The sequence below is a fragment of the Somniosus microcephalus genome, chromosome 5 (assembly GCF_052327205.1).
Source record: "Somniosus microcephalus isolate GS21.2 chromosome 5, FLI_Smic_1.0, whole genome shotgun sequence".
NCBI lineage: Eukaryota > Metazoa > Chordata > Chondrichthyes > Squaliformes > Somniosidae > Somniosus > Somniosus microcephalus.
In genome coordinates this window covers 284,587,616-284,611,539 of record NC_140991.1, presented here as the reverse complement: position 1 = coordinate 284,611,539, position 23,924 = coordinate 284,587,616, and the positions used below count along the sequence as shown (strand labels likewise).

General features: G+C 46.5%; 1 protein-coding gene across 2 annotated transcripts in view; it reads right to left on the bottom strand.

Moving 5' to 3' along the window:
• Positions 1-8,747: 8,747 nt before the first annotated feature.
• ahrra (aryl-hydrocarbon receptor repressor a) overlaps positions 8,748-23,924 on the bottom strand; it is a 329,025-nt gene continuing 313,848 nt past the window's right edge. For both annotated transcript variants that reach the window (XM_085989051.1, XM_085989049.1), the window contains exons 9-11: positions 17,347-17,453; positions 16,620-16,761; positions 8,748-15,495 (exon numbers count right to left, since the gene is read on the bottom strand). In XM_085989051.1, coding sequence (XP_085845177.1) covers positions 14,265-15,495; positions 16,620-16,761; positions 17,347-17,453 — 1,480 coding nt within the window. In that variant the 3' untranslated portion in view covers positions 8,748-14,264. The remainder of the gene's footprint in view (positions 15,496-16,619; positions 16,762-17,346; positions 17,454-23,924) is intronic.

Genomic DNA, 23,924 nt, shown 5'->3' with positions numbered 1-23,924 from the left:
GGGCAGCAGAAATCCTGACAGCTTCCAGCGACTGGAAGCGACAGGCATTAGGACCCTGAAGCCTCCATAACCTCGTGGGTAAGCCGAGCAGCGTTGGCTGCAAAGACAGGGTCACCGATCGGGAGATAAGGGCGATCGCAATCCCTGATAAGAGCCGCGGTGAAATGCGCGAGCGGGTAAGCCAGAGCCCGGGAGGGAGCGAGCAAGAGCCGCGCGAGCGGGTGAGCCAGAGGCCGGGAGCCGCTTCAAGCGGGAGGCGCTTAGCGGGCCAGCGATCGCACCGGTGATAAGGGCTGAGAACCGCTTCGGGCGGGCGGCGCACCAGCGATCGCACAGGAGATAAGGGCCGCAGTCGGGCTGAAAGTCAGCGACGAGAAGCGCGGGAAAACCGCCATTGAAGTGGGCGGGGAGAGCGAGAAGCGCGGGAAAGCCGCCATTTTTCGCGGGAAAACCGCTGGGGAAGAAGGCAGAAGTGGGAAACTGCCATCTTAGAAAATTAATAAGAATTTTCAGAAACAAGAAATAAGTGAAGCAATACTTGTGTTGTTCTCGAGAAGAGAAGAAGATGCCTAAACACGGGAATATTAGCACCTTTGATAGTGACCTCGAAGATTGGGCCATATATGTTGAAAGAGTAAAAAATTATTGTAAGGCCAATAAAATTCGTGACCAAGATAAAGCTCTAACATTATTAAATTTAATGGGTGCGAAGACATACGGGCAATTGAAACACCTGTTATCACCAGATGAACCGACGGATAAGACGTTCGATGAGATTGTTACTGTCCTGAAAGATCATCTAAACCCCACGCCGCTGATGCTAGCGGAACGATTTAAATTTTATGACAGAAGGCAGCTACAGCATGAAAGCAATGCTGAATATTTGCTGGAATTGCGTAAATTAGCGAAATATTGCCAGTTTGGAACGGGACTGACAGATGCACTACGAGACAAATTTGTGTGTGGTTTATTTAAACAGGATACACAAAAGCGACTCCTCGAGGAGAATGAGCTGACGCTTGAGAAGGCGGTCACTATGGCAGCAGCACACGAAGCCGCAGCGAGAGGCACGGCAGTAATGCAGCTACGGTCACCGGAGCTCAGTGCACACAAATTGGGTGTGAGTTCTGGCAAATGTTATCGTTGTGGAAAGACAACGCATGATCAGAACCAGTGTTGGTTTAAAAACCAAGAATGTAGAACTTGTGGTAGGCTTGGACATATAGCTAGAGTATGCAGGTCAGGGAAGAAGACCAGCAACAAGAAGTCACCGCAAGGAAAATACGCAAAGGTACACAAGGTGACCGAACAGGAGTCCGATTCAGACGCTAGCAGTAATGAACTGGCTAGCTTAAGCTGTAATGAACTGGCTAGCTTAAGAGTACTCAACGCTGGTAAGGGTGCAGACCTCCAGACAATTTGGGTCACTCTTCAGATAGAAGGAGTCCAAGTAAAACTGGAATTGGACACTGGATCGGCATTGACGGTCATAAATAAGAAAGATTACGGAAAGTTATTCCAACATATTCCCCTACAGGATACGGGGATTATATTGAAAACATACACGGGGCAAAGAGTGTACCCCATCAGGAAAATAGAGGTTGCAGTGGTCCACAAGGGCGAAGACAGTCAAATAATGGACTTATATGTGATATCTGAAGGAGGTCCTCCACTACTAGGACGGGAGTGGATTAGGAAAATGAATATGGACTGGCATTTCCTACAAACAATAACGAGTGAGAACTCGGTGAACATAATCAACCCAGACTCTGGAACTGATGATGGTAAGACCAACCCGTGTGCAAAAGACAAAGTTTCAGCACAGAATTCCACTGAGATAGAGAATTCTGAGTCTGTCCAGTCTACTGACATGCACATTTCTGAGGGACACCGGGCTCGAACTCAACTCCATTTCAAACTGCAACAGCAATTAGAACAAATGATTCGCCGTTTTGAGCAAGAGATGAATGCGACGAAAGAGTTCTTTGATATAGAGTGAGAACATCTGGAAAGACAACAGAAGCAGCTGCTGGAGCAAATGGAGCAGGAGCACACAAAACGTCTGATGTCAGAGGAGTTAACGGTCAGCCAACTCCTGCATATGCTGAAGGACAGGACTCTGAAATGGGAAAAACTTGAACACGAACTTCAATATTCAAACGAAAGGGGTTCGGAGCTCTCAAAGGTTATTGGAAGAGCTGAGGTGGCAACACAGACTGAGATGACTGCAACAGAGCAGCCCTTGGATGCCAAAAGTACGCTGACTCACGTCAACGTAGAACAACAGACCGCTGAAACAGCTGCTCCGGTAGAGGGATTGAATAGTCCGATCAATCAATCTCCAAAAGAAGTTGAAGTAGTAAAATCTCAAATGAGGTCATTAGTAAACGACTTGCTGAAAGCCCAGAAAAAGCTGGATGAAGAGGTACGCATGAAGAAGTCTCTTCAGGAAAGATGTCTGGACTTGGAACAAAAGCTGGCTAACGCCCAGCTGGGTATGGAGGAAATAGAAGACCCTCTCGCTGGCCTAGATCAGGACGACACCGAATATTACTATGTCCTGCCCTGCCCAACTTGTAACTTCGACTCCCACCATACAGAAATCATGGAGGAGCACCGAAAGTCTACGGAACATCGGGAGAAGGTGGCTCTACTACGGAAAAAGGAGGAAGAGAAGGAGGAACTGCGCATGCAGCTGGCAGCTGACAGTGGAGCCCAGAGAGTCTCCAAGAAGCAGAAAAGGAAAAGTCGAAACAGAAGATGACCCATCTGAACCATTATTACCTCTACCAGATCACACACGTGGTCCCTCCGAACAGAGCCAATTCATTTCGGAAGTTCAAACTGTTAAATCCATGGAAGGACTATTGAATGAGTCACTCCAGCAACGTGAACCGACTACACCACAGAGATTGAATCTGTGAACTGTTTTCTGCAGAGACTGAATCTGTGATCTGTTTTGACATGAAGTTATCTATGTATCTATGTTATTCTGTTATGTAAACCTGAAGTTATATATGTATATATGTTATTACGTTATGTTAAATGGGGAGATGACTGTAAAGCTAAGAAGGGAGGAATGTTGTGTATGTAATATGTGTGCTACTTTGAACCTATGGACGGGACTGCACTACTTGTAGGGCGTAGTGATACGCAGTACCACTCCTGGCCATAGGGGTATAAATAGTATTGTGGGTACTGATCTCCCCTCAGTTCCCGCCTGTGGGCATGAAGTAAAGACCTACGTGCAGTCCCTACCTCCAACCAGTAAAGACCTGTTTGAGTTATACGTTTAAGTCTTTGTGTTAATTGTTCAATACAATACACGTACTTAACATCTATCTCTTTTTAATGAAATGAAAGCAGTACCACAGATGGTGTCACCGCAGATCCAGAGGTGGGCAGTGTCGTTGAGGGCATATGAGTATGTCATCATTTACAAGGTGGGCAAGTACCATGGGAACGCAGATGCCTTGAGCCGTCTTCCACTGCCAGGTACACCTATCCATGCAGCTCCAGAGGACAGAGTTTTGATGTTGGAGGACACGGACACGGCAATTGTGACCGCAGAACAAGTAAGGACATGGACCGGTAAAGATCTAGTACTGTCTAGAGTCTGAGAATATGTGATGAGGGGTTGGCCACAGCATCCGGAAGGGACTGATTTCACACCTTACAGTGTCAGGAAGACAGAGCTGGGTGTGCAGGATGGTTGCGTGTTGTGGGGAGCACGAGTGATTATTCCACAGCCAGCACGACAGTCTATCCTAGGGCAACTACATCAGTGTCATCCTGGAGTTTCACGTATGAAAGCCTTGGCAAGGAGTTACTTGTGGTGGCCAAAACTAGATGAGGAGATAGAAAATCTAGTCAAGACATGCAGCACTTGTCAAGTACACAGGAAGGCACCAGCAGCGGCTCCTCTCCACCCCTGGGAGTGGCCGGATAAACCATGGAGAAGATTACATGTAGATTATGCGGGTCCATTCATGGGAAAGATGTTCCTCATAATCATTGATGCCCATTCCAAATGGATGGATGTTTATCCTGTAAATTCTGCTTTATTTACTGTTACTATAGACTGCCTGCATCGGAGTTTTAGTAATCAAGGGCTACCGGAGATCGTAGTAAGTGACAATGCCACGTGTTTTGTGAGTACAGAAACAAAAGAGTTCATGAGAAACAATGGCATAGTGCACGTGACCTCAGCTCCATATCATCCATCTTCAAATGGCCTTGCAGAGAGAGCCGTACAAACATTTAAGGAGATGATGAAAAAAAGTGCAGAAGGGAGTTTGGCCAAGGTGTCACGAGTTCTGTTCAGCTACAGAATAACACCTCAATCCACCACAGGACTCTCTCCTGCTGAGCTGTTGTTAGGACGTCGACTACGCTCCACTCTTGACCTGGTTCACCCAGACCTAAAAAGGAAGGTGGAACATCGACAAATCAAACAAAAGGAGAACCATGACAGAAGGACAAAGAGCTGCAGTTTTGGAGAAGGAGATGCGGTCCTTACCAGGAATTTCAGTTATGGTCCAAAATGGATTCCTGGCGTCATAGACTCAATGACCAGTCCAGTATCATATACGGTCATGGTGGGAACTGGTCAGGTAGTACGCAGACATGTAGATCAGAAACTGACCAGACAAGGGGAAATCGAAATGGAGGTTCCAGAGGAGATGTTGGAGGACAAGTTGGCCCCCAGTTATCCAAATGCATCGGTGGTACCACCACCACGAACAGAGCCAGTTCCACCTGGACCCCTTCGTCAAGAGGAAACCATCGTAGCAGAATCAGATACTCTGAGTACTGCTCAGGAGCAGCAGGTGGCTCTACCACAACCAAGCAGGGACTTGACTGTAAGACATTCACCAAGGTCTCACGAGCCACCAGAGAAATTGATAACGACCTGCTAGATTCGTTCAGTATGGACGATCGTTAAAGGAGTTTCCTTATGGGACTTTTTAAGAATGTTGTTAAGAAATTAATGTTCAACTTAAGAGGGGAGGGATATAGTAATCTGGGATGTAATGTTTAAGTTATCCACCAGATGGAGCCAAATATTAAGGGTTCACATTCACCAGTATTTAAGGTAATGGGTCATGTATTCAATGTCCTGGTACACCAGTTTATACGGTAGTGTGGCATTGCATTATGGGTATGACTCAGAGGTTCATCCTCCATCTTGGCTCGTGCAGTAAGAATTGTGTGCCTTGCCTCCAGCTTGTAAGAGCTATGTCTCTCTGCTACACCGTGCTTGATTGTCATCGGGCCATTGAGGCGGGATTGGAGGCGTGTAGGGGTATAAAATTGCAAAAACTGGCGGGCGGGCCCAACCCCGCCTCCAAGCAATTTTCATTAAATCGTGTCTACTGGTCCCATCTCCGTCCCGCCTCCAAGAGGTGGGATAGGCCGTTAAGGCACTTAACAAGCACTAAATTGCCTCTATAATGCCATTTTGATAGGCCTTGGTGATTTTAACCCTTTTCCGACATGAAGCACGCCTGCTCTGAAACACAACGGTGAAACCTGACGGGAGCACAATTGGATTGCTGACTATTAGCTGCAGCTCCACCATTAAATAGGATATTTGATCAGCCATTATTTGCAGGTGGCAGGACTTTGTTGTCTCAGGTCTGGGGGAACTTTTAGAAGGCATAACCACAGCTGTGGAAGGTTGGAGCCTGACACCCATCTCCAGTGTGACCTCCTGGGAAACCCCTCTCGCTACCTTTACTGAGCGCTTCCTCAACTGAGGCATATACCAAGTAATCCTAAGCCCTCAATGTGGAAGTCCCATTAGCGAAATGACACACGCCACAACTACAGCAGTAGCCATCAGATTTTTTATTTACAGTAATCATCTGATGGCTTTATAACATAAAACATCAAATTTCACCCAAGTGACTGCCCTTGTGACTATTTGTGCAGTATCTTTCTCTTATGCGTGCTCCTACGTGGTGCTTCCCCTGTGGCTTCAGCTGATGTGGAGGCCCCTTGCTCACTTTCCCGCTGCTCCTGTCTCGACACCTTTGGCGGGCTTCCTCTGGGGTTGCGAACCTGTGAGGGCTCGTCAACAGTCTGCTGCTCCTGCGGCTGTGCAGGGGTTGAGACGCCAATCTCAGATGGGTGTGGACTCTGGTGGGGCTCTCACCGAGGGCTTTGCAGTGGCATGGTCGTGTGAGCGCTTGGAGAGGAGCCCCCACTTCCTTGATGTCTGCCACCAACTTCCCTCTCATGGGTCAGGTCCCCCTCAGCATTTGCAAGTGGCATGAGAGCACCTTGCTGCACATCTGGGGGGCCATGGGGACCCGTATCTGCACTGGCAGTCCTACTCAGAAGGACTTCCATGAAGGTCTGGTTTCTCTGTTCAATAGAAGACCATCGCTCCTCCAGAGATGTCATTCTATTCAGAACACTCACCTTGTTTTCAGCACTCTGGCGACTTATCACCTCCATGGAGGTTGCCATCCTTTCCATGGTGATGCGTTCATGCGCCAATGACTCCTCAAAGGCTCTGCTCATGTTCACAATGGACTCCTCCATTCACTCCACACTTACAGCGACCCTGGAAACAAAACCTGCAAGAGACTCCTGCATCTGTTCCTGGAGTTCCAGCACCGCTGATCTTATGGATGGACCCAGAGGCAGAGGGTCGACATGCAGCTGAGCCGAGCTGGCAGAGTCCTGCGCCCTCCGACTAGCACTCTCCACTGCTGTCCCTGTCTCCACAATCTGCTGATTCTCACTTGTGAGCTGTGATACACCAGGTGACAACTCTACTCTATCTTGCGATGGTCCCACCGAGGTGTGAGTGTCTGCGCTGGTGCTGGGTGTGCTGAATTCTGCTGACGCTGCGCCCTCAGAGGTTGCAGCTTCCTCTGAGGAGCCTTGAGGCTCATGCTGTTCCTCCTGGCTAGTGGGGACGGGTGCTTGCGATGGTCCTGTGGGGGAGTAAAGGAAAGAGTCAGAGATGTGATGCCAAGGTTACATGCACATTGCATATTGCAGATGATCATAAGTCCATCTGTTAGAGCTTCAGAATCATTATCAACGACTCATACAATGTCATTGAGAAAGATGGAAAACAATTCTGTCACCAGCTTGCTGTGATGCACCCGTCTGCCGGTCCCCCACTTGCGCATCGTCCTCCACTCCCACGATCTCCAGGACTGCATCCTCCCAGGGGGTGAGGTGGGCTACTGAGGGTGGCCCTCCTCCTGTCCTCACTCTTTCTCTCTTATTATGAGCTCTCTTTTCCTGCAATGAGGGAGACAAGTGGAGTTTGAGTGAGAATGAAGGAGTGAGTGTAGAGAATCCATAGCATAGATGCTTAGAAGGAGACAAAGATGGAGTGAAGTGGCAAGACCAAGGGCCCTCCCTGTGTGTTGTCAGTTGTTTTCATAGCATCACAGTGATAGGGAGTGTGAGGGCTGCATAGTCAAATAGTTAGGTGAATGTGACCACAGAGAGAGAGGGAATGGGTAAGGGCGCATGGGTGTCAATGTCAAGTGGGATGTGGAGGAAGAGATTGCTAAAGCTGAGTGCTGGTGAGGAGAGGCCATGGAGATCAGATTGTGGGTGATGGGAAATTCATACTCACTTTTCCAGTGCGCAGAAAGTCATGAAATCTCTTCCTGCACTGAATCCAGGTTCTGCGGGTTACTGATAATGAGTTGACCTCCTCTGCCACCTGGATCCACACAGCCTTGGTCTGCTGGGGAGGCTTCTTCCTCCCTGAAGAAGGGAAGAGCACCTCTTTATGTACTCTTGCTCCCTCTACTAAAGCTTGCAGGGCAGCATCATCAAATCTGGGAGCAGACCTAGGTCTCTCGCTGGTCATTCTGCCTCCAGGTCCCTCTAACATGAAAGGCCAAAAGGTTGGCAGTTTGCAGAAGAAGCAAGGCTTGTTGCAGACCTTAAATGCAGCAGCAATGATGACGTCATCGGAGGCGACTTTCAGACTGGAAAAACTCATTTGCCATGGGTTCCCACACGTTGGAACTCAATTGGCCAATTAAGTTAAAATCGCATCAATCTCCCACATCAATTTAGAATCGGGTGGCTAACACGAAATGCGGATTACACGACCCCAGCCCGCCCCAGTATCAAAATCCAGCCCTTTGTGTTCTCATAGCTTACTGTCCCACCGAGCTTTGTATCGTCAGCTAACTTGGATACATTACACAGATGTCCCTTCATCTAGGTCATTAATATAGATTGTAAATAGCTAAGGCCCCAACACTGATCCTTGCGGCACCCCACTAGTTGCAGCCTGTCAACCTGAAAAAGATCCGTTTATCCCTACTCTCTGTTTTCTGTCCGTTAACCAATCCTCTATCCATGCTACTATATTACCCCCAACCCCATGAGCCCTAATCTTGTATAATAACCTTTTATGTGACACCTTATCGAAGGCCTTTTGGAAATCGAAATATACTACATCCACTGGTTCCCCTTTATCTACCCTGCTAGTAACATCCTCCAAAAGCTCTAATAAATTGTCAAACCCGATTTCCCTTTCATAAAACCATGTTGACTCTGCCTAACCATATTATAATTTTTCTAAGTGCCCTGTTACCACTTCCTTAATAATGGATTCCAGCATTTTCCGACGACTGATGTCAGGCTAACTGGCCTGTAGTTCCCTGTTTTCTCTCTCCCTCCTTTCTTGTAGGCCTCAACTGTCTTGTCAAGGTATGTGGGTGTGTGTTAGTTGCATAGACAATGATAGTCAGGAGCAATTAGAAGAGGTTTTGATAAAATATGTACAAATATTTTATTGTAGATAATTTTTTAAACTGGATTTTTTAATGTTTTGGAATTATAAAACAATAATTAGTGCACACTCCAAAATGGTAGAACAGGAATGATTCCTTCATTCTAGAAGATTCTAAAGCATATTTGTTGATTGGAAAAACGAACTGTTTTACATGTTTTCCCGGACAGATCCACACTGTCTGCAAGACTATGAGGAGAATTTTCTTCCATTGATTCTGAGTAAGGGAATATTGCAACAAATAATGTAAACTGCATTGCATTGAAGAAGTTCTGAAATTTTGTTTTTGAGCAGAAACTGTTTTCTCAAGCTTGTGAAAAACACAGTTGTTGCATATATCTTTAAAAATCTATATTAAAAATCTCACGTTTGCCCAAACTTGTCATTTTTTTGCCATTATAAATGATTTTGTCCACATTTATAATGGGAACTGTAGCGCCATCACAGGGTATACCACATGACAAGTTTACATAGGGAAAGAAAAGAAAGAACTTGCATTTATATAGCGCCTTTCACGACCTCAGGACATCACAAAGCGCCTCACAGCCAATAAAGTACTTTTGAACTGCAATCACTGTTGTAATGTAGGAAGCACGGCAGCCAATTTCTGCACAGCAAGCTCCCACAAGCAGCAATGTGATAATGACCAGACCATCTGTTTCTGTGATGTTGGTTGAGGAAAAAATGTTGGCCCCAGGACACCAGGGGAGACCTCCCCTGCTCTTCTTTGAAATAATGCCGTGGGATCTTTTACATCCACCTGACAGGGCAGACGCCCGGGGCCTCTGTTTAACGCCTCACAGGCCATTCCCGTTAGAAGAGTAGACAAAGGAATTTATAATGGAAATGTAAAAGGACAGAATGTATGACTTTAAAATGTGTACTGAATTACATCATTGTGCTCTCCCCCCACCCTCTAACCCCGCGTCACCTGAAAGCTACACTAGGACTTGACTGCGTGTGCAACGCCACTTGAGATTGACTAGTGCTGAATATAAAATATAGTTAAAAAAAGCTTGCAAAGGGCCTCAGATACATCTGCTATTTCAATAACCACTAAAGCGAGCAATAGGAACTGTGGAACAACTTGGTGCAAAAATCCTGCTGCTCTCCTAGAGGGAAGAGGGGAGCTGGCAGGGAGCAGGGATTCAAGAGTCATAGATACGAGCTGGCAAATACAGGAAACTCTCGATTTACCGGCACCTAAATAACCAGAAATCTCTGTTAACCGTCAAAATTCAGGAGTAGGTTCAGGTAAGTTTTACTTCATATTAGTGGCCGTTCCTGGATCTGTGGCTGTATAATCGGGGTTCCTGCACTTGTTGCTAAGCAACAGGGACGCTTGGTCTGTGGCTGGGGTTCCTGCAGCTGTTGCTAAGCAACGGAAGCCTGGATTTGTTGCTGTGTATGGAGCTCTCGTACCTTTTAACTGTACCTCTCTGTAATCCGAACTTTTTGATAAACCGGCACCACGCCGGTCCCATCAGTGCCGGATAAAAAAAGAGCTTCCTGTATCTCGTTGCCATAGCAGTGGGTATTTTTGTGAAGCTGACTTTAAGGCACATTGTTGCAGCAGAGTACTGGGTAGTTTAGTGTGCGTATCAATCTGTACTTGACCTGCAAGTGCTTGTTTGCTGACCCTCCACCCCACCCCACCCCCAAAAAAAAAGTTTGATAGAGAAAAAAAAGCGAAGTATTAAGGATATCGCATATATGTTGAAACTGAATAAAGTCATTTCATAAATACACGTTGCTTTCTGTACATTATTGCTGTTTTTACATTTAGTTACAAGAAATGAGCAGCAACATTGACAGCAGGCTTTAGCAATCAGTAAACAGTCATGGAGCAAAACTTATTCTCAACATTTTATCTCTTTAATACTTGATTTAATAGACGAGACATAATCAGCTTCCTTTCTTGTATTGTGTTGGAAAATCAGCGAAAGAGGCAGCACACAAGAAAAAACAGGGTATTGAGACACTAAATGAGGAAGATTATATTTATCTTTACAGGAAACTGTCAGGATTGAAACTTCATGTAGGGATCATCACAATGAGTATGTGATGTACCGAGCAGTGTTACATGTCTCCCGGTAACTTACTGTCAATGAAATCCTGTCAATCTTGCAGTGATTAGATCACAGATTTAATCTTTCATTAACGAAATGGAAAAAAAAATCACTTCGAAATAAAACCTTAATTTCGACATTGGCTCAATATTTATTGCTAAAAGTAACACTGACATTCTTATATATGTGCTATCAAAATGATGTATTCTGAGTATGATAATCATCTCACGTTAAGGTTAAAATACTTATAAACTGGTAGAGCATGGTCCTCTTATTTTATGATGGCATCTGAACAATTTGATGTGATTGTTTTCTTGTGATCAGCCCCTGTTTTTCTTCATATTTCTGATTATGACACTTTGAAAACAATTCTTACATTATCGTTAAAAGTGCCATATAAATGCAAATTGTAGTTGTTGTAACCATTACACGGAAGAGAGGAAATAACAACAGAAAACGCTGGAAAAACTCAGCAGGCCAGGGCAGCATCCGTGGAGGGAGAAACGGAGTTAACGTTTCAGGTCAAAGACCCTTCGTTAGAACTGGCTATTACATATAAGAGAGGGGTGTGTGGCAGGCACATAAGGCATTAAAAAAAAATTGTTTCCGATAAGGTCCCACATAAGAGATTAGCGTGTAAAGTTAAGGCACATGGGATTGGGGGCAAGGTATTGACTTGGATAGAGAACTGGTTGGCAGACAGAAAGCAAAGAGTTGGAATAAAGGGCTCTTTTTTCGAGTGGCAGGCAGTGACTAGTGGGGTACCGCAGGGATCGGTCCTTGGACCCCAGCTATTCACAATATATATTAATGATCTGGACGAGGGAACTAGATGTAATATCTCCAAGTTTGCAGATGACACAAAGCTGGGTGGGCGTGTGTGCTGTGAGGAAGATGCCGAGAAACTCCAGTATGATTTGGATAGGTTGGGTAATTGGGCAGAAGCATGGCAGATGCAATATAACGTGGATAAATGCGAGGTTATCCACTTTGGTGTCAAAAACAAGAAGGCAGACTATTATCTGAATGGCAATAGATTGGGAGAAGGGGAAGTGCAACGAGACCTGGGCGTCCTTGTGCACCAGTCGCTGAAGGTAAGCATGCAGGTGCAGCAGGCGGTTAAGAAGGCAAATGGTATGTTGGCCTTCGTAGCGAGAGGGTTTGAGTACAGGAACAAGGATGTCTTGCTGCAGTTGTACAGGGCCTTGGTGAGACCACATCTTGAGTATTGTATGCAGTTTTGGTTGCCTTATCTGAGGAAGGATGTTCTTGCCATGGAAGGAGCGCAGCGAAGATTCACCAGGCTGATACCTGGGATGGCAGGAATGACGTATGAGGAGAGATTGGGTCGATTGGGCTTATACTCGCTGGAGTTTAGAAGAATGAGAGGGGATCTCATTGAAACTTATAAAATTTTAACAGGACTAGACAGACTAGATGCAGGAAGGATGTTCCCGATGGTTGGACAGTCCAGAACCAGGGGTCACAGTCTAAGGATAAGGGGTAAGCCATTTAGGACAGAGATGAGGAAGAATTTCTTCACCCAGAGAGTGGTGAACCTGTGGAATTCTCTTCCACAGAAGGCAGTAGAGGCCAATTCATTAAATATATTCAAGAAGGAGTTGGATATATTTAAGGCTAAAGGGATCAAGGGATATGGGGAGAAAGCAGGGACCGGGTACTGAATTTGGATGATCAGCCATGATCACATTGAATGGCGGAGCAGGCTCGAGGGGCCGAATGGCCTACTCCTGCTCCTATCTTCTATGTTTCCGGGATGTTGGCGTCACTGATAGGGCCGGCATTTATTGCCCATCCCTAGTTGCCTCGAGTAGGTAGTGATGCAACTGAGTGGTTTGCTAGGCCACTTTCAGAGTGCAATTAAGAGTCAACCACATTGGTGTGAGACTGGAATCACATATAGACCAGACCAGGTAAGGACGGCAGGATTCATTCCCTACAGGACATTAGCGAGCCAGTTGGTTTTTTATGACAATCTGACAATTTTGTGGTCAACTGAACTGGGATTTGAACTCGTACTTTCTGGATTGCTAGTCCAGTAACATAATCACTATACTATTGTACCTGTGACTCTGTTACAAAGAGGGTTTGTTGGCTGGTTGGAGCATGAGTTGAACATCCATGACAGTACAAATTCAAGCCCAAAGGCAACAGAAATCCAATACATGCCTGCAACTCACGCTCAAACTCTGTTAGTCTATGCATTGGATACAACAACAACTTGCATTTATATAGCGCATTTAATGCAGAAAAATGTTCCAAAGCAAGATAGCTCATTTCCTTGTTTCCATTGCAAAAGAACAGGCAAACTATCCACATTATGCTGTCTGGACCATGTGCACATTAGAACATTGCAAACAGTCACATTATTAGATAATTAAAGAGGAATAACCCAAGCACCAGGTGTGATACCGAGCCAGGAAGGTCCTAGGTTCAATCCCCGATCTGTGCTGAGTTAGTTGTGTATCACAGGGAGCATTACAATTAGCCTCAGCGTTGTCATTCTAGGATGAAATGCATCCCATCTCTCCTGGTTGCTGTCCAGTGACACGGCGCTGGAAGCCTAAGTTTGTGGAGATCAGGTTAAGGCTAAATCAAGCTTGGCTGTAGTAACTTTAAAGGTGGATCAGCCGTGTTAACACTCACAGACTCACGCCATGAAGTATAGATCTTTGGGCAAGGTAGCAACTGCAGAATGGTGAACCGCTGTCTTAAGGACAAGAGCAGGAACTCAATGGAGGAGAATAAAAAGAAAGAGTTTAAATCTCTTTATGTACCAGACAGTGCATCTTTCAACCAGACTGCTGCCCCAGTTTTAACTGCCCACCCACCCAATTTCCTGGGGGTGGGGAGCAGGGTTAACATCGGGGTTCTATTCCATTCCACTGGTGGCCGTGTCTTCAGAAGTTTAGACCCTAAGCTCTGGAATTCCCTCCCTAAACCTCTCCGCCTCTCCACCTCTCTCTTCTCCTTTAAGACGCTCCTTAAAGCCTACGTCTTTGACCAAGCTTTTGGTCACTTGCCCTAATATCTCCTTATGTGGCTCGGTGTCAAATTTCACCGATAACACTCCTGTGAAGCAGCTTGAGACCTTTTACTATGTTAAAGGCGCTATATAAATACAAGTTGTTCTAACTGTGGGTTCCTCAGACACAACTGACTTTTTAAAATGGAGTATTTCAATGTTTTTCATGTGCTCCAAGACTGTTAACATTCACATGCAGTATCGTCATAAGCAAATTATAATAAAAAATCTTCATACAAAATTGCAAAATAAACGGCGATGAGCGATACATCAGGAATTACAGCAAAGTAAATACTTTCAGACAACATTCTCGGAGCCAAGTAGATTTGAAAAAAAAAAGTGCGATGGTTTCTTTTTAAAACAAGGATTACAAATAGGCGTTCTGTGTAATTTTGTGAGTCAATGCATTTATCAAACAGCTGGGCATATTTCTTTGCAAGGCTGTCTGTATGTCGTGTGGATTGTCGCAGGACCAAGGAGGAGAGGGCGAGGGCTCTCGTTTGATGACTGTGTGGATTAGGTCACGACCTTTGAACTGCAGTGGCACTTTATAGGCCTCTTGACTTGGGCCCTTGTCCTGGATAGGATGGCGTGAGAAGGCATGTGCCTGCAAACAGTCCGCAGGTTGGTCACTGCGAGTGCAGTGGGAATGGGTGGCTCTCTGTGGACTGAAGTGAGCCATGTCTATATCGTGTTTCGATGGCCTGTTGTGGCTACAGGCACTGCCCGCCGTCCACAGGCTGCTGCCCTTGGCTGCACTGGCCCCGCAGAATGGAGCTGGGAAGAGGGCCTTCAGTTTTTCACAGGGTGGCAACTGCTCCAGCGTGTTGGAATCACACTTCAACTGCCCCGGGAAGCTCGCCGCCATCTTTTTCCCCATTTCTCCACTGTCGGTCCACAGACGACTTGGAGATCCCAAGGCCCCGTCCATTCCATTGTGCGGGTCGGGATTGTATTCGCTCTTGACATGCACCCCGAGGAACATTTCCGCGCTGTTGCAGTACCCTGCGGGAGGCTCCTTCGGCCTTTGAGCAACGAGATCGGCGACTGACGCGACATCTTCTGATTTGCAGCTTTCAGATGGGTAGCCCTCCAGGTCGGTGTAGTGCAAGGCGCAGTAGGGCTGGCTCTGCTGCACCTCCTCTCTGACGCCCCTGAAGCTCTGGGCTACATTTTGAAAGCTAGAGGCCTGCACGTTACCCCTGAGCTGGGGCTCGGAGAGCAGTCTACCTTTGCCGCAGAAGGGTTTAGCCACCTGTACAGGTACATTGCTTATCCTCTCCGCAGGTCTCGGGGGCTGCGAATTCGACGGACCCCTGGAGTATTCCGATGCCCATAAATCATCTGCGATGGAAACCTTTGGAGCCCTGGGAAATGAGGTGCAAAAATTAAGTGGCTCATTTTGGTTATCGCCACCATCGTTTCTAGCAGGCTCATATTTCTCCTCTCTTCCTTCTTTTGTCAGATGCTCCTCATACAGATGTTTCAACTGTAGGGATGTATTGTTGCAGTTGCTGTACACTAGTCTGTCGCCGCTGTCTGATTGATCAAGATTGGATTGGTTCCTCAGATGCCCCTCCTTGGATCCCTCTGCATCCCTGTGGAAAATGAGAAACATTACTATAACATGCACAGAACATGCTGCTGTGCGGCCATGGGCTTTGAAGTACATCCCTGACATGAATCTTGCCATTCATGTAGAAATGACTTATGGAATAATACTGGGCGGCCTGCTGGTGGCGCTGTCCAGGGAAGAGTATAAATACTCGGGCACGGGCCCAGCTTGCTCAGGACATTTTGTAAACAGGAACTAGTGAAGGACAACTAGATCTCCATGTGGTGAAACAGTTGATTAAAGCCTTGTTTAATAGTCAGACCAAGTGCCTAGTAGTTTCTTACGTCAATCCCCATCACTTAAAATGTCCATATTTAAAAAGGGCAGTCGCTTATATTGGCCAAAAAAGCAATAACCATTAGCCATTTGCACTAACGTCAATTTTGAAGTTGCCGGTTATAGCGTCTTAAGTGCTCTGTTTATTTCGGGAAGAAACAGCTGGGCTTAGTCACTAGTTCTCACCTCGTTAAGGCGCAGTGAGTGCAAGAACAAACAGAAGTAAATAAATAAGTATAAAATAAAAACAGAAAATGCTGGCGATACTCAGCAGGTCAGGCAGCATCTGTGAAGAGAGAAACAGAGTTAACGTTTCAGGTCGATGCCCTTTCGTCAGAAAGGTCATCGACCTGAAACGTTAACTCTGTTTCTCTCTTCACAGATGCTGCCTGACCTGCTGAGTATCTCCAACATTTTCTGTTTTTATTTCAGATTTCCAGCATCTGCAGTATTTTCTTTTTGTAAATAAATAAGTAAATCGCATCTTGTTAATGTTCAATTACTTTTTGTATACTTGAACCCGGCGAATCCCCTCTAAGCAGTGTAGGGTTGCAATTTGTACTGACGGCAGTTTAAATAAAGCTGCAGGTTAGAGTGAAGCTGGGCAAAAGTCCTGGGTTATCCTGGAGTCCCCAGGAATGAAAGATTGATCTCCAGGACACTGCGGCGAGCAACCCAGGAGAAGTATCATCGGGGCATTAAAAAAATTGTGCGCTTCTTTCATATTCTTTGAACAGTTGTGTTTACTAGTTATAATGTAGAAGTGTATGACAACACGTAACTGAAGAACAATTCCAAGAAAAATGTTATTAAAAAGAAGAGGTAACTTACTTGAGTTCCTCTTGAGGCACTGTGGCATATTCTGGGGACTTGTTTCTGCAGGGCAGATGGCCATTAGTTTGGAGCCAAACCCATTGGCCTTCCTTTGTGAGGACTCTGAAGACTGTGAGGCCGTTTTCTCCAGTGTTCATCACTGCTTGTGGGAACATGAAACATGGAGCTCAGTTTTTGACACAAATATGATCTGCTTTACTCCGTTCAGCGTTCCTGTACATAATCATGACGTAAGAAAACTACTAGACACCTGGTCTGAGTATTAAACAAGGCTTTAATCAACTGTTTTTCAACATGGAGATCTAGTTGTGTCCTTCACTAGTTCCTGTTAAAGAATGTCCTGAGCAAGCTGGGCCCATGCCCGAGTATTTATACTCTCCCTGGACAGCGCCACCAGCAGGCCGCCCAGTATCATTTCATAAGTCATTTCCACATGAATGACAAGATTCATGTCAATTCATATTGGGAAATTTCACACCATGGAGTGCAGAGCAGAGATCCCAACTTACGGCAACAACAACTTGCATTTATATAGCGCTTTTAACGTCATAAAATATCCCAAGGCACTTCACAGGAGCGATTATCAAACAAAATTTGGCACCGAGCCACATAAGAAGATATTAGAACTGGAGACCAAAAGCTTGGCCAAAGAGGTAGGTTTAAAGGAGCGTCTTAAAGGAGGAGAGAGAGGTAGTGAGGCAGAGAGGTTCAGGGAGGGACTTACTTCGTATTTGGTTCTCCGCGCAGTACAGCATGTCCGTGAAGTGGAGGTAGTGGCAACCCGACCTTGCCCGTAGCTCTGCGTCTGACCATCCTGCAGCTGCTTTGCCCCTGGATGCAACAAAATGGAGTCATTGCGTCACAAAGGGGTAGAAGTTATGTTACAGTTATATAAAGCTCTGGACCACATCTGGAATACTGCGTTCAGTTCTGGGCACTGCACCTCCGGAGCTAAAAGGGTTACATTATGAGGACAGGTTGCATAGACTAGGCTTGTATTTCCTTGAATACAGAAGATTTAGAGCTGATCTAATTGAGGTGTTTAAGATGATTAATGGATTCAATAGGGTAGATAGAGAGAAACTATTTCCTCGAGGATTGGGGGAGGCGGGAAGTTCAGAACAAGGGGGCATAACCTTAAAGTTAGAGCCAGGCCATTCAAGGGTGATGTCAGGATGCACTTCTTCACACAAAGGGTAGTGGAAATCTGGAACTCTCTCCTGCAAAAAGCTGTTGAGGCTGGGGGTCAATAGGAAATTTCAAAGCTCAGGTTAGTAGCCTTTTGTTAGGTAAGGGCATTAAGGGCTACAGAACCAAGGCGGGTAGATGCAGTTAAGATAAAGATCAGCCATGATCTAACTGAATGGTAGAACAGGCCCGAGGGGCTGAATGGCCTACTCCTGTTCCAATGTTCCATAAAACTGAATGGAATTTGTACTGTCTGGAAAACCAACCACACTGGGGCTGGATTTCTGGGACCCTTGCACCGCGTGAAAAGTGGGAAATCCTGACTCCTGTCTGACTGCAGCCATGGACTCGGACCTCCCAAGGTGGGGGTCATTAGCACAAGGGTGCCGGGCCTGATTAGGCCGCTGGGAAAGGGAAACAGTGACAGCTGTTCCACTAAGAGTGCCCGTTGGCCTTTGTAGGGACAAAGAAAAGCCATCTGTAAGGGATCCCCAGCTCTGGTACAGTAAGGGATCGATCCCCTTTAGCGCTGGGGCCTCTGTGAGACTCACGCCAGCTCTGTTACGATTCAGGCACTCGCCACCTAATCTTCTCTTGTGCACAGCACAAACAGCTGCTTCCACGGGCCCCGCCACGCATCCTAGGAGCCAAAGTGTGACTTCATGTGCAAAGTACTCTGGGAGGTTGTGCGCCCAGGACGAACAATGAACCTCTGCTGCTAATAATTCTCTGGATATACCGCAAGCTGCCTCGCGAGATAAAACTGACAGATCTCAACAACCTGCATTTATATAGCACTTTTAACTTAGTAAAAACGTCCCAAGGCACTTCACAGTAGTGTTATTAGACAAAACTTGACGCCGAGTCAAAGAAGGAGATATTAAGACAGGTCAAAGAGTTAGGTTTTAAGGAGCTTCTTAAAGGGGGAGAGAGATAGAAAGGCGGCGATGTTTAGGGAGGGAATTCCAGAGCTTAGGGCCCAGGCAGCTGAAACACGGCCGCCAATGGTGGAGCAATGAAATCAGGGATGTGCAAAAGGCCAGATTTGGAGGAGCGGAGAGATCTTGGAGGTAAAAACTGTAACGTCCGTGTGTAATTGAGACACGGACTGCAGGAGTTGGTGATAACAGGTGTTTACTGAACGGAGAAAAGACTGGAACTACTATGCAAGGTTACTACACAGGCTTATATACAGGGGTGGTCACTACTGGTACTGCAGTATACAGGGGCTGCAGAATATAGTTCCTTCTTCAGGTTACATACACTACAATTCCTCCCCTTTTAGCTAAACAGTACATAACATTCGGTTAATAATTAAATAACATATTTACAATTACAGTTGCCATATACATTAGCTGAAAGTAATCAATTATAAATTCAGTCTTTGAGGAGGCTTCCTGATTCTGTCCGGATAACGCCTCTTTGGGGTATCAGGTTCTTCTGGCAAAGTTGATTCGGGATCAACGTCGTTGTTTGGTTCGTCTGCTTCCAATATCACCGATTCTGAGGTAGATGCAATTGGTACTTCGGTTTCATCACCAGGTGTATAGGATCGCGGTGTAGATTTGATGTTTTCCAGTGACTCTAGAATCTGGTCAGCATGGCGTCTTACAATGCTCTCTCCAACGTCCATGGTATACATTAGAGGTCCTTGCCGTGTGCAGATCGTTCCTGGCTGCCATTTCTCTGTGCGGTAGTCCCGGGCCAAAACTGGTTGACCTATCTTGAAACTCCTGGTTGGCCTTTCATTCATATTCTGAAACTGCCTGTTCTCCACATCTCTTCTGACGTTTGGCTTAACCAAATCCAAGCGGCATCTTAGTCTTCGATTGAAGAACATCATGGCTGGAGTTTGGTTGGTAACCGCATGTGTCGCATTCCGGTAGGCAAACAAGAAGTTATCCACCTTGTGTTGTAGGGCTATGTCTTCATTACACATTGCCTTGATAGCCTTCTTGAATGTTTGAACGAACCTCTCAGCCAATCCATTGGTGGCTGGATGATATGGGGCGGATGTGTAATGCTTAACACCATTGTTCTTTAAGAACCTCCGGAACTCTTCAGACACAAACTGTGGCCCATTGTCGGAGCAAATCTGTTCAGGCAGCCCATTTCTGGCGAATATGGTTCGTAAGACTGTGATAGTTTTTTATGTGGTGGTTGAGGACATTTTTATTACCTCTGGCCACTTTGAATGTGCATCCACTGCAATTAAAAACATCGAGTCCATAAATGGACCAGCAAAATCAATGTGCACCCTTTGCCATGGAGATGAGGGCCACTCCCATGGATGTAGAGGGGCTTGTGGTGGGGCGTTTTGGACCTTCTGGCATCCTGTACAGCTCTTGGTCATCTCTTCGATTTCTCTATCGATTCCCGGCCACCACACAAACGCTCTGGCTAAGTTCTTCATTTTTACCCCACCCAGATGACCCTCATGAAGCTCATTGAGCACTCTATCCTTCAATTTGGGTGGAATTACTACTCTGGATCCACACATCAAGGTTCCTCGGCACACTGACAGCTGTTCTCTTCTTGCCGAGAATGCTGGCAACAGTGGTTCGCCATGTGCTGGCCATCCCTTCACCGTTAAATCATAGACCCTGGAGAGTGTCGGGTCATTTCGTGTTTCCTTTTCTATGTTTGCATTCGTCACAGGTAGACATTCGATTATGGTCGAGTGGAATATCTCCACAGGATCTACTGCAGGTGCTTCTTCCACCATCGGCAACGGTAGGCGCGACAATCCATCAGCATTCCCATGCTGTTTAGTTCCTTTGTACTCGATGTCATATTGGTGTGCCCCTAGGAAAAGGGACCACCTCTATAGCCGTTGTGCTGTCATTATCGGGACGCCCTTCTGAAGGTTGAAAATGGAGACAAGAGGTTGATGATCAGTTAGTAGAGTAAATTTCTGTCCGTGCAGGTAGTGATTGAACTTCTTCACCCCCCACACCAGGCTGAGGGCCTCTCTGTCAATCTGGGCGTAGTTACGCTCGGCTGAAGTTAATGAGCGTGACGCAAAAGCTATCGGCCTCTCTGAACCATCAAGGAATTTATGTGACAGTACCGCTCCAATGCCGCAGGGAGACGCATCACACGCCAGTCTTATCGGTAGTGATGGGTTGTAGTGAGCCAATACTTCTCTTGAAGTGATCAGGTCTTTACACTTCTGAAAGGCCCGCTTACATTCATCGCTCCATTTCCATGCTACTCCAGTTTGTAGTAGGGCGTTCAGTGGGTGCAGAATTGTGGCCAAATTCGGCAAAAACTTATGGTAGTAATTCACCAATCCGAGGCATGACCTCAGTTGCAACACGTTTTCAGGCGCTGGAGCCTTAACTACCACTTCAATTTTGTCAGGGGACTTATGTAACCCCTCTTCATCAATCACGTGGCCACAATACGATATCTGTTTCTTAAAAAACTCGCACTTGGGGTGATTGGCTCGTAGCCCATGTTCTCTTAGTCTAGTGAGCACCTGCTCTAGGTTGGCAAGGTGTTCACTGTCATTTTCACCTGTCACTAGGATGTCGTCCAAGTAACACTGAGTCCCCGGAATCCCTTGCAGGACTTGTTCCATCGCTCTTTGCCATATCGCCGGAGCTGATGCTACTCCGAATACCAGTCGATTATAATGATAAAGACCTTTGTGAGTGTTTATCGTGAGATATTTCCTAGAGGATTCTTCAACCTCCATCTGCAAATATGCTTGTGCTAGGTCAATTTTTGTAAAACGCTTCCCTCCAGATAGTGAGGCGAAAATATCTTCTATCCTCGGAAGAGGATACTGTACTGTGTGAAGGACTGGGTTCACAGTCACCTTGAAGTCCCCACAGATGCGAACCTTCCTTGGCTCCTCAGACTTATTGTTTAACGTTTTCTTCATGACAGGAACGATGGGTGTCGCCGACTCGCTCCAGTCTACCTTAGATAACATGCCTGCATTCTCCAGATTCTCCAGCTCTGCCTCGGCGGCTGGGCGAATTGCATACGGTACCAGTCTTGCTTTGACAAACTTGGGAATTGCATTCTCTTCTATTTTTATCGAGGCGGTTACGCCTTTAAGAGTTCCCAGTCCTTGTTGAAATACCTCTTTAGCGTTAGCTAAGATTTTTGACAATCGTCCAGGTGTGACGTCGTCATCCTTTTTACCAGCCACAGTCAGTGCCTGAATGGAGTGCCAGTCTAAACTTATCTTTCTGATCCATTCACATCCCAATAACGGTGGTCCACCATCTTGCAGTATGTACAGATACAATTTCTGTATTTCCTTGCCATTGTATTCGACAGGCACCCTTATTTTCCCTCTGGGGTATACTTTCTGCCCCGTATACGTCTTCAAGACAATGGATGTGTCTTTCAAGGGTATGTGTGAGAATAGCTGCTCGTAGTCTCGTCGATTCATGACGGTCAGGGCTGATCCTGTATCCAATTCCATTTTGACTTGGGACCCTGCTATCGTGAGGGTGACCCAAATGGTTCGGTGATCCTCTTTTGCGATTACGTTGTGTAGTTTGAGACAGGTTAATCTCTTGTTCCCGGATTCACTATCGCTCTTCTGGTCTTCGGAACTACTGTCCGTCATCTTTTGTACTTTCCTGTACTGTTCCTTAGTAGCCTTTTTGTTGTCGTTAGTCTTCTTCCCGGACCTGCAAACTCGTGCAATGTGTCCCATCTTTCTGCATTGCCTGCATGTTTTGTCCTTGGACCAGCAGTCCTTCTGGTCATGGGTTGTTCTGCCACAGCGATAACGTTTTTCAAATCCCCATGTCATTTCATGGGTGCCGTATTCCTGTGGCTTTTGCTGTATTTCCGCAGCTCCCCTTGCTGCTGCTTCGTACGATACTGCCACGCTGAAAGCCTTATCTAGCATCAGCTCTTTCTCTGAGAGTAACCTCTTCTGGGTTCCTTCACTCAGGAGTCCACAGACAAATTTGTCCCGTAGGGTATCTGCCAGTCCTGCTCCGAACTGGCAGTGCTTCGATAGCCCGCGTAGTTCCGTAAGGTAATCAGCATTGCTCTCATCTTTATGCTGATTTCTCTTGTGGAATTTAAATCTTTCTGCTATCAGCAGCGGTGTAGGATTTAGGTGTTCCTGTAGGGTATCAACAATTTCGTTAAAACTCTTCGCCATCGGTTTGACTGGAGTGATCAGGTTCCGCAATAGGCCGTACGTTCTTGCGCCCATTAAGTTTAGTAGTACCAATGCCTTTTTCTCATCGGCTACTTCATTTGCCTCGCAATATACTTCGACTCTTTCCACATACGTGGTCCAGTCTTCTATTGCATTATCGAAGGCAGTGATATTGCCAGTCTTCGGCATCTTGGAGATCTAAGATGGTGCCTCCCGCGCTTTGCCTTCTTCCCCGATTGAACAAAATGGCGCCTCCTGCGCTTTGCCTTCTTCCCCGCTGGATTAAGATGGCGCCTCCCGCGCTTTCTGCCTTCCCGCTGCTGCTAGTGCTGTTGCTGACGTTTTTATGCCTTGATGGCGACGCCCTATGGTCTTCGCGCGCTTCCCCCCGCGCTGCTGCCAACGCCGCTCTCCGCGGTCCCCGTGGCAAACTGCAGCTGCTCGCGGCTTTCTGCGCTTGTAATTTCTTTTATTTTAATTACTGATCCCGTCGTCAGAGCAGACCCTATGGGACACTTCCCTCCCTCTTCTCGGGTCTGTACGCTGCCCGGCTTCGTAGCACCGGCCGCGTCCTGTGTGCTCCACCCTCTCTCTCTCTCTCCTCTTCCCGACAATGCTGCTCGGCCCCGTTGAAAAGCCACCCGATCGAGCTCTAGCCCGCCGCAGCCCAGGAAGGATCAGTGTACTACCTGCCACCAGCCCGATTAGCTGGAACACCATAGACTGGATAACCAAGCCCCACTCTCGACAGCCTCTCCTGCAAATCTTCTAATTCGATGAATCAGAGGGCGGTTGCCCACGGTCGACGCCCGTTTCTGCTGTTTGTTTTTTTTTCTTTTTGGATTTCTTCCTTCTGGCCTCGACCTCCAATAACTTCGCTTCAGGGATGGATCCCCGTGAGGTGGTGCAGAACTGTAGGTAAGTTCAGATCTGTTTGTCGCCAGTGTAACGTCCGTGTGTAATTGAGACACGGACTG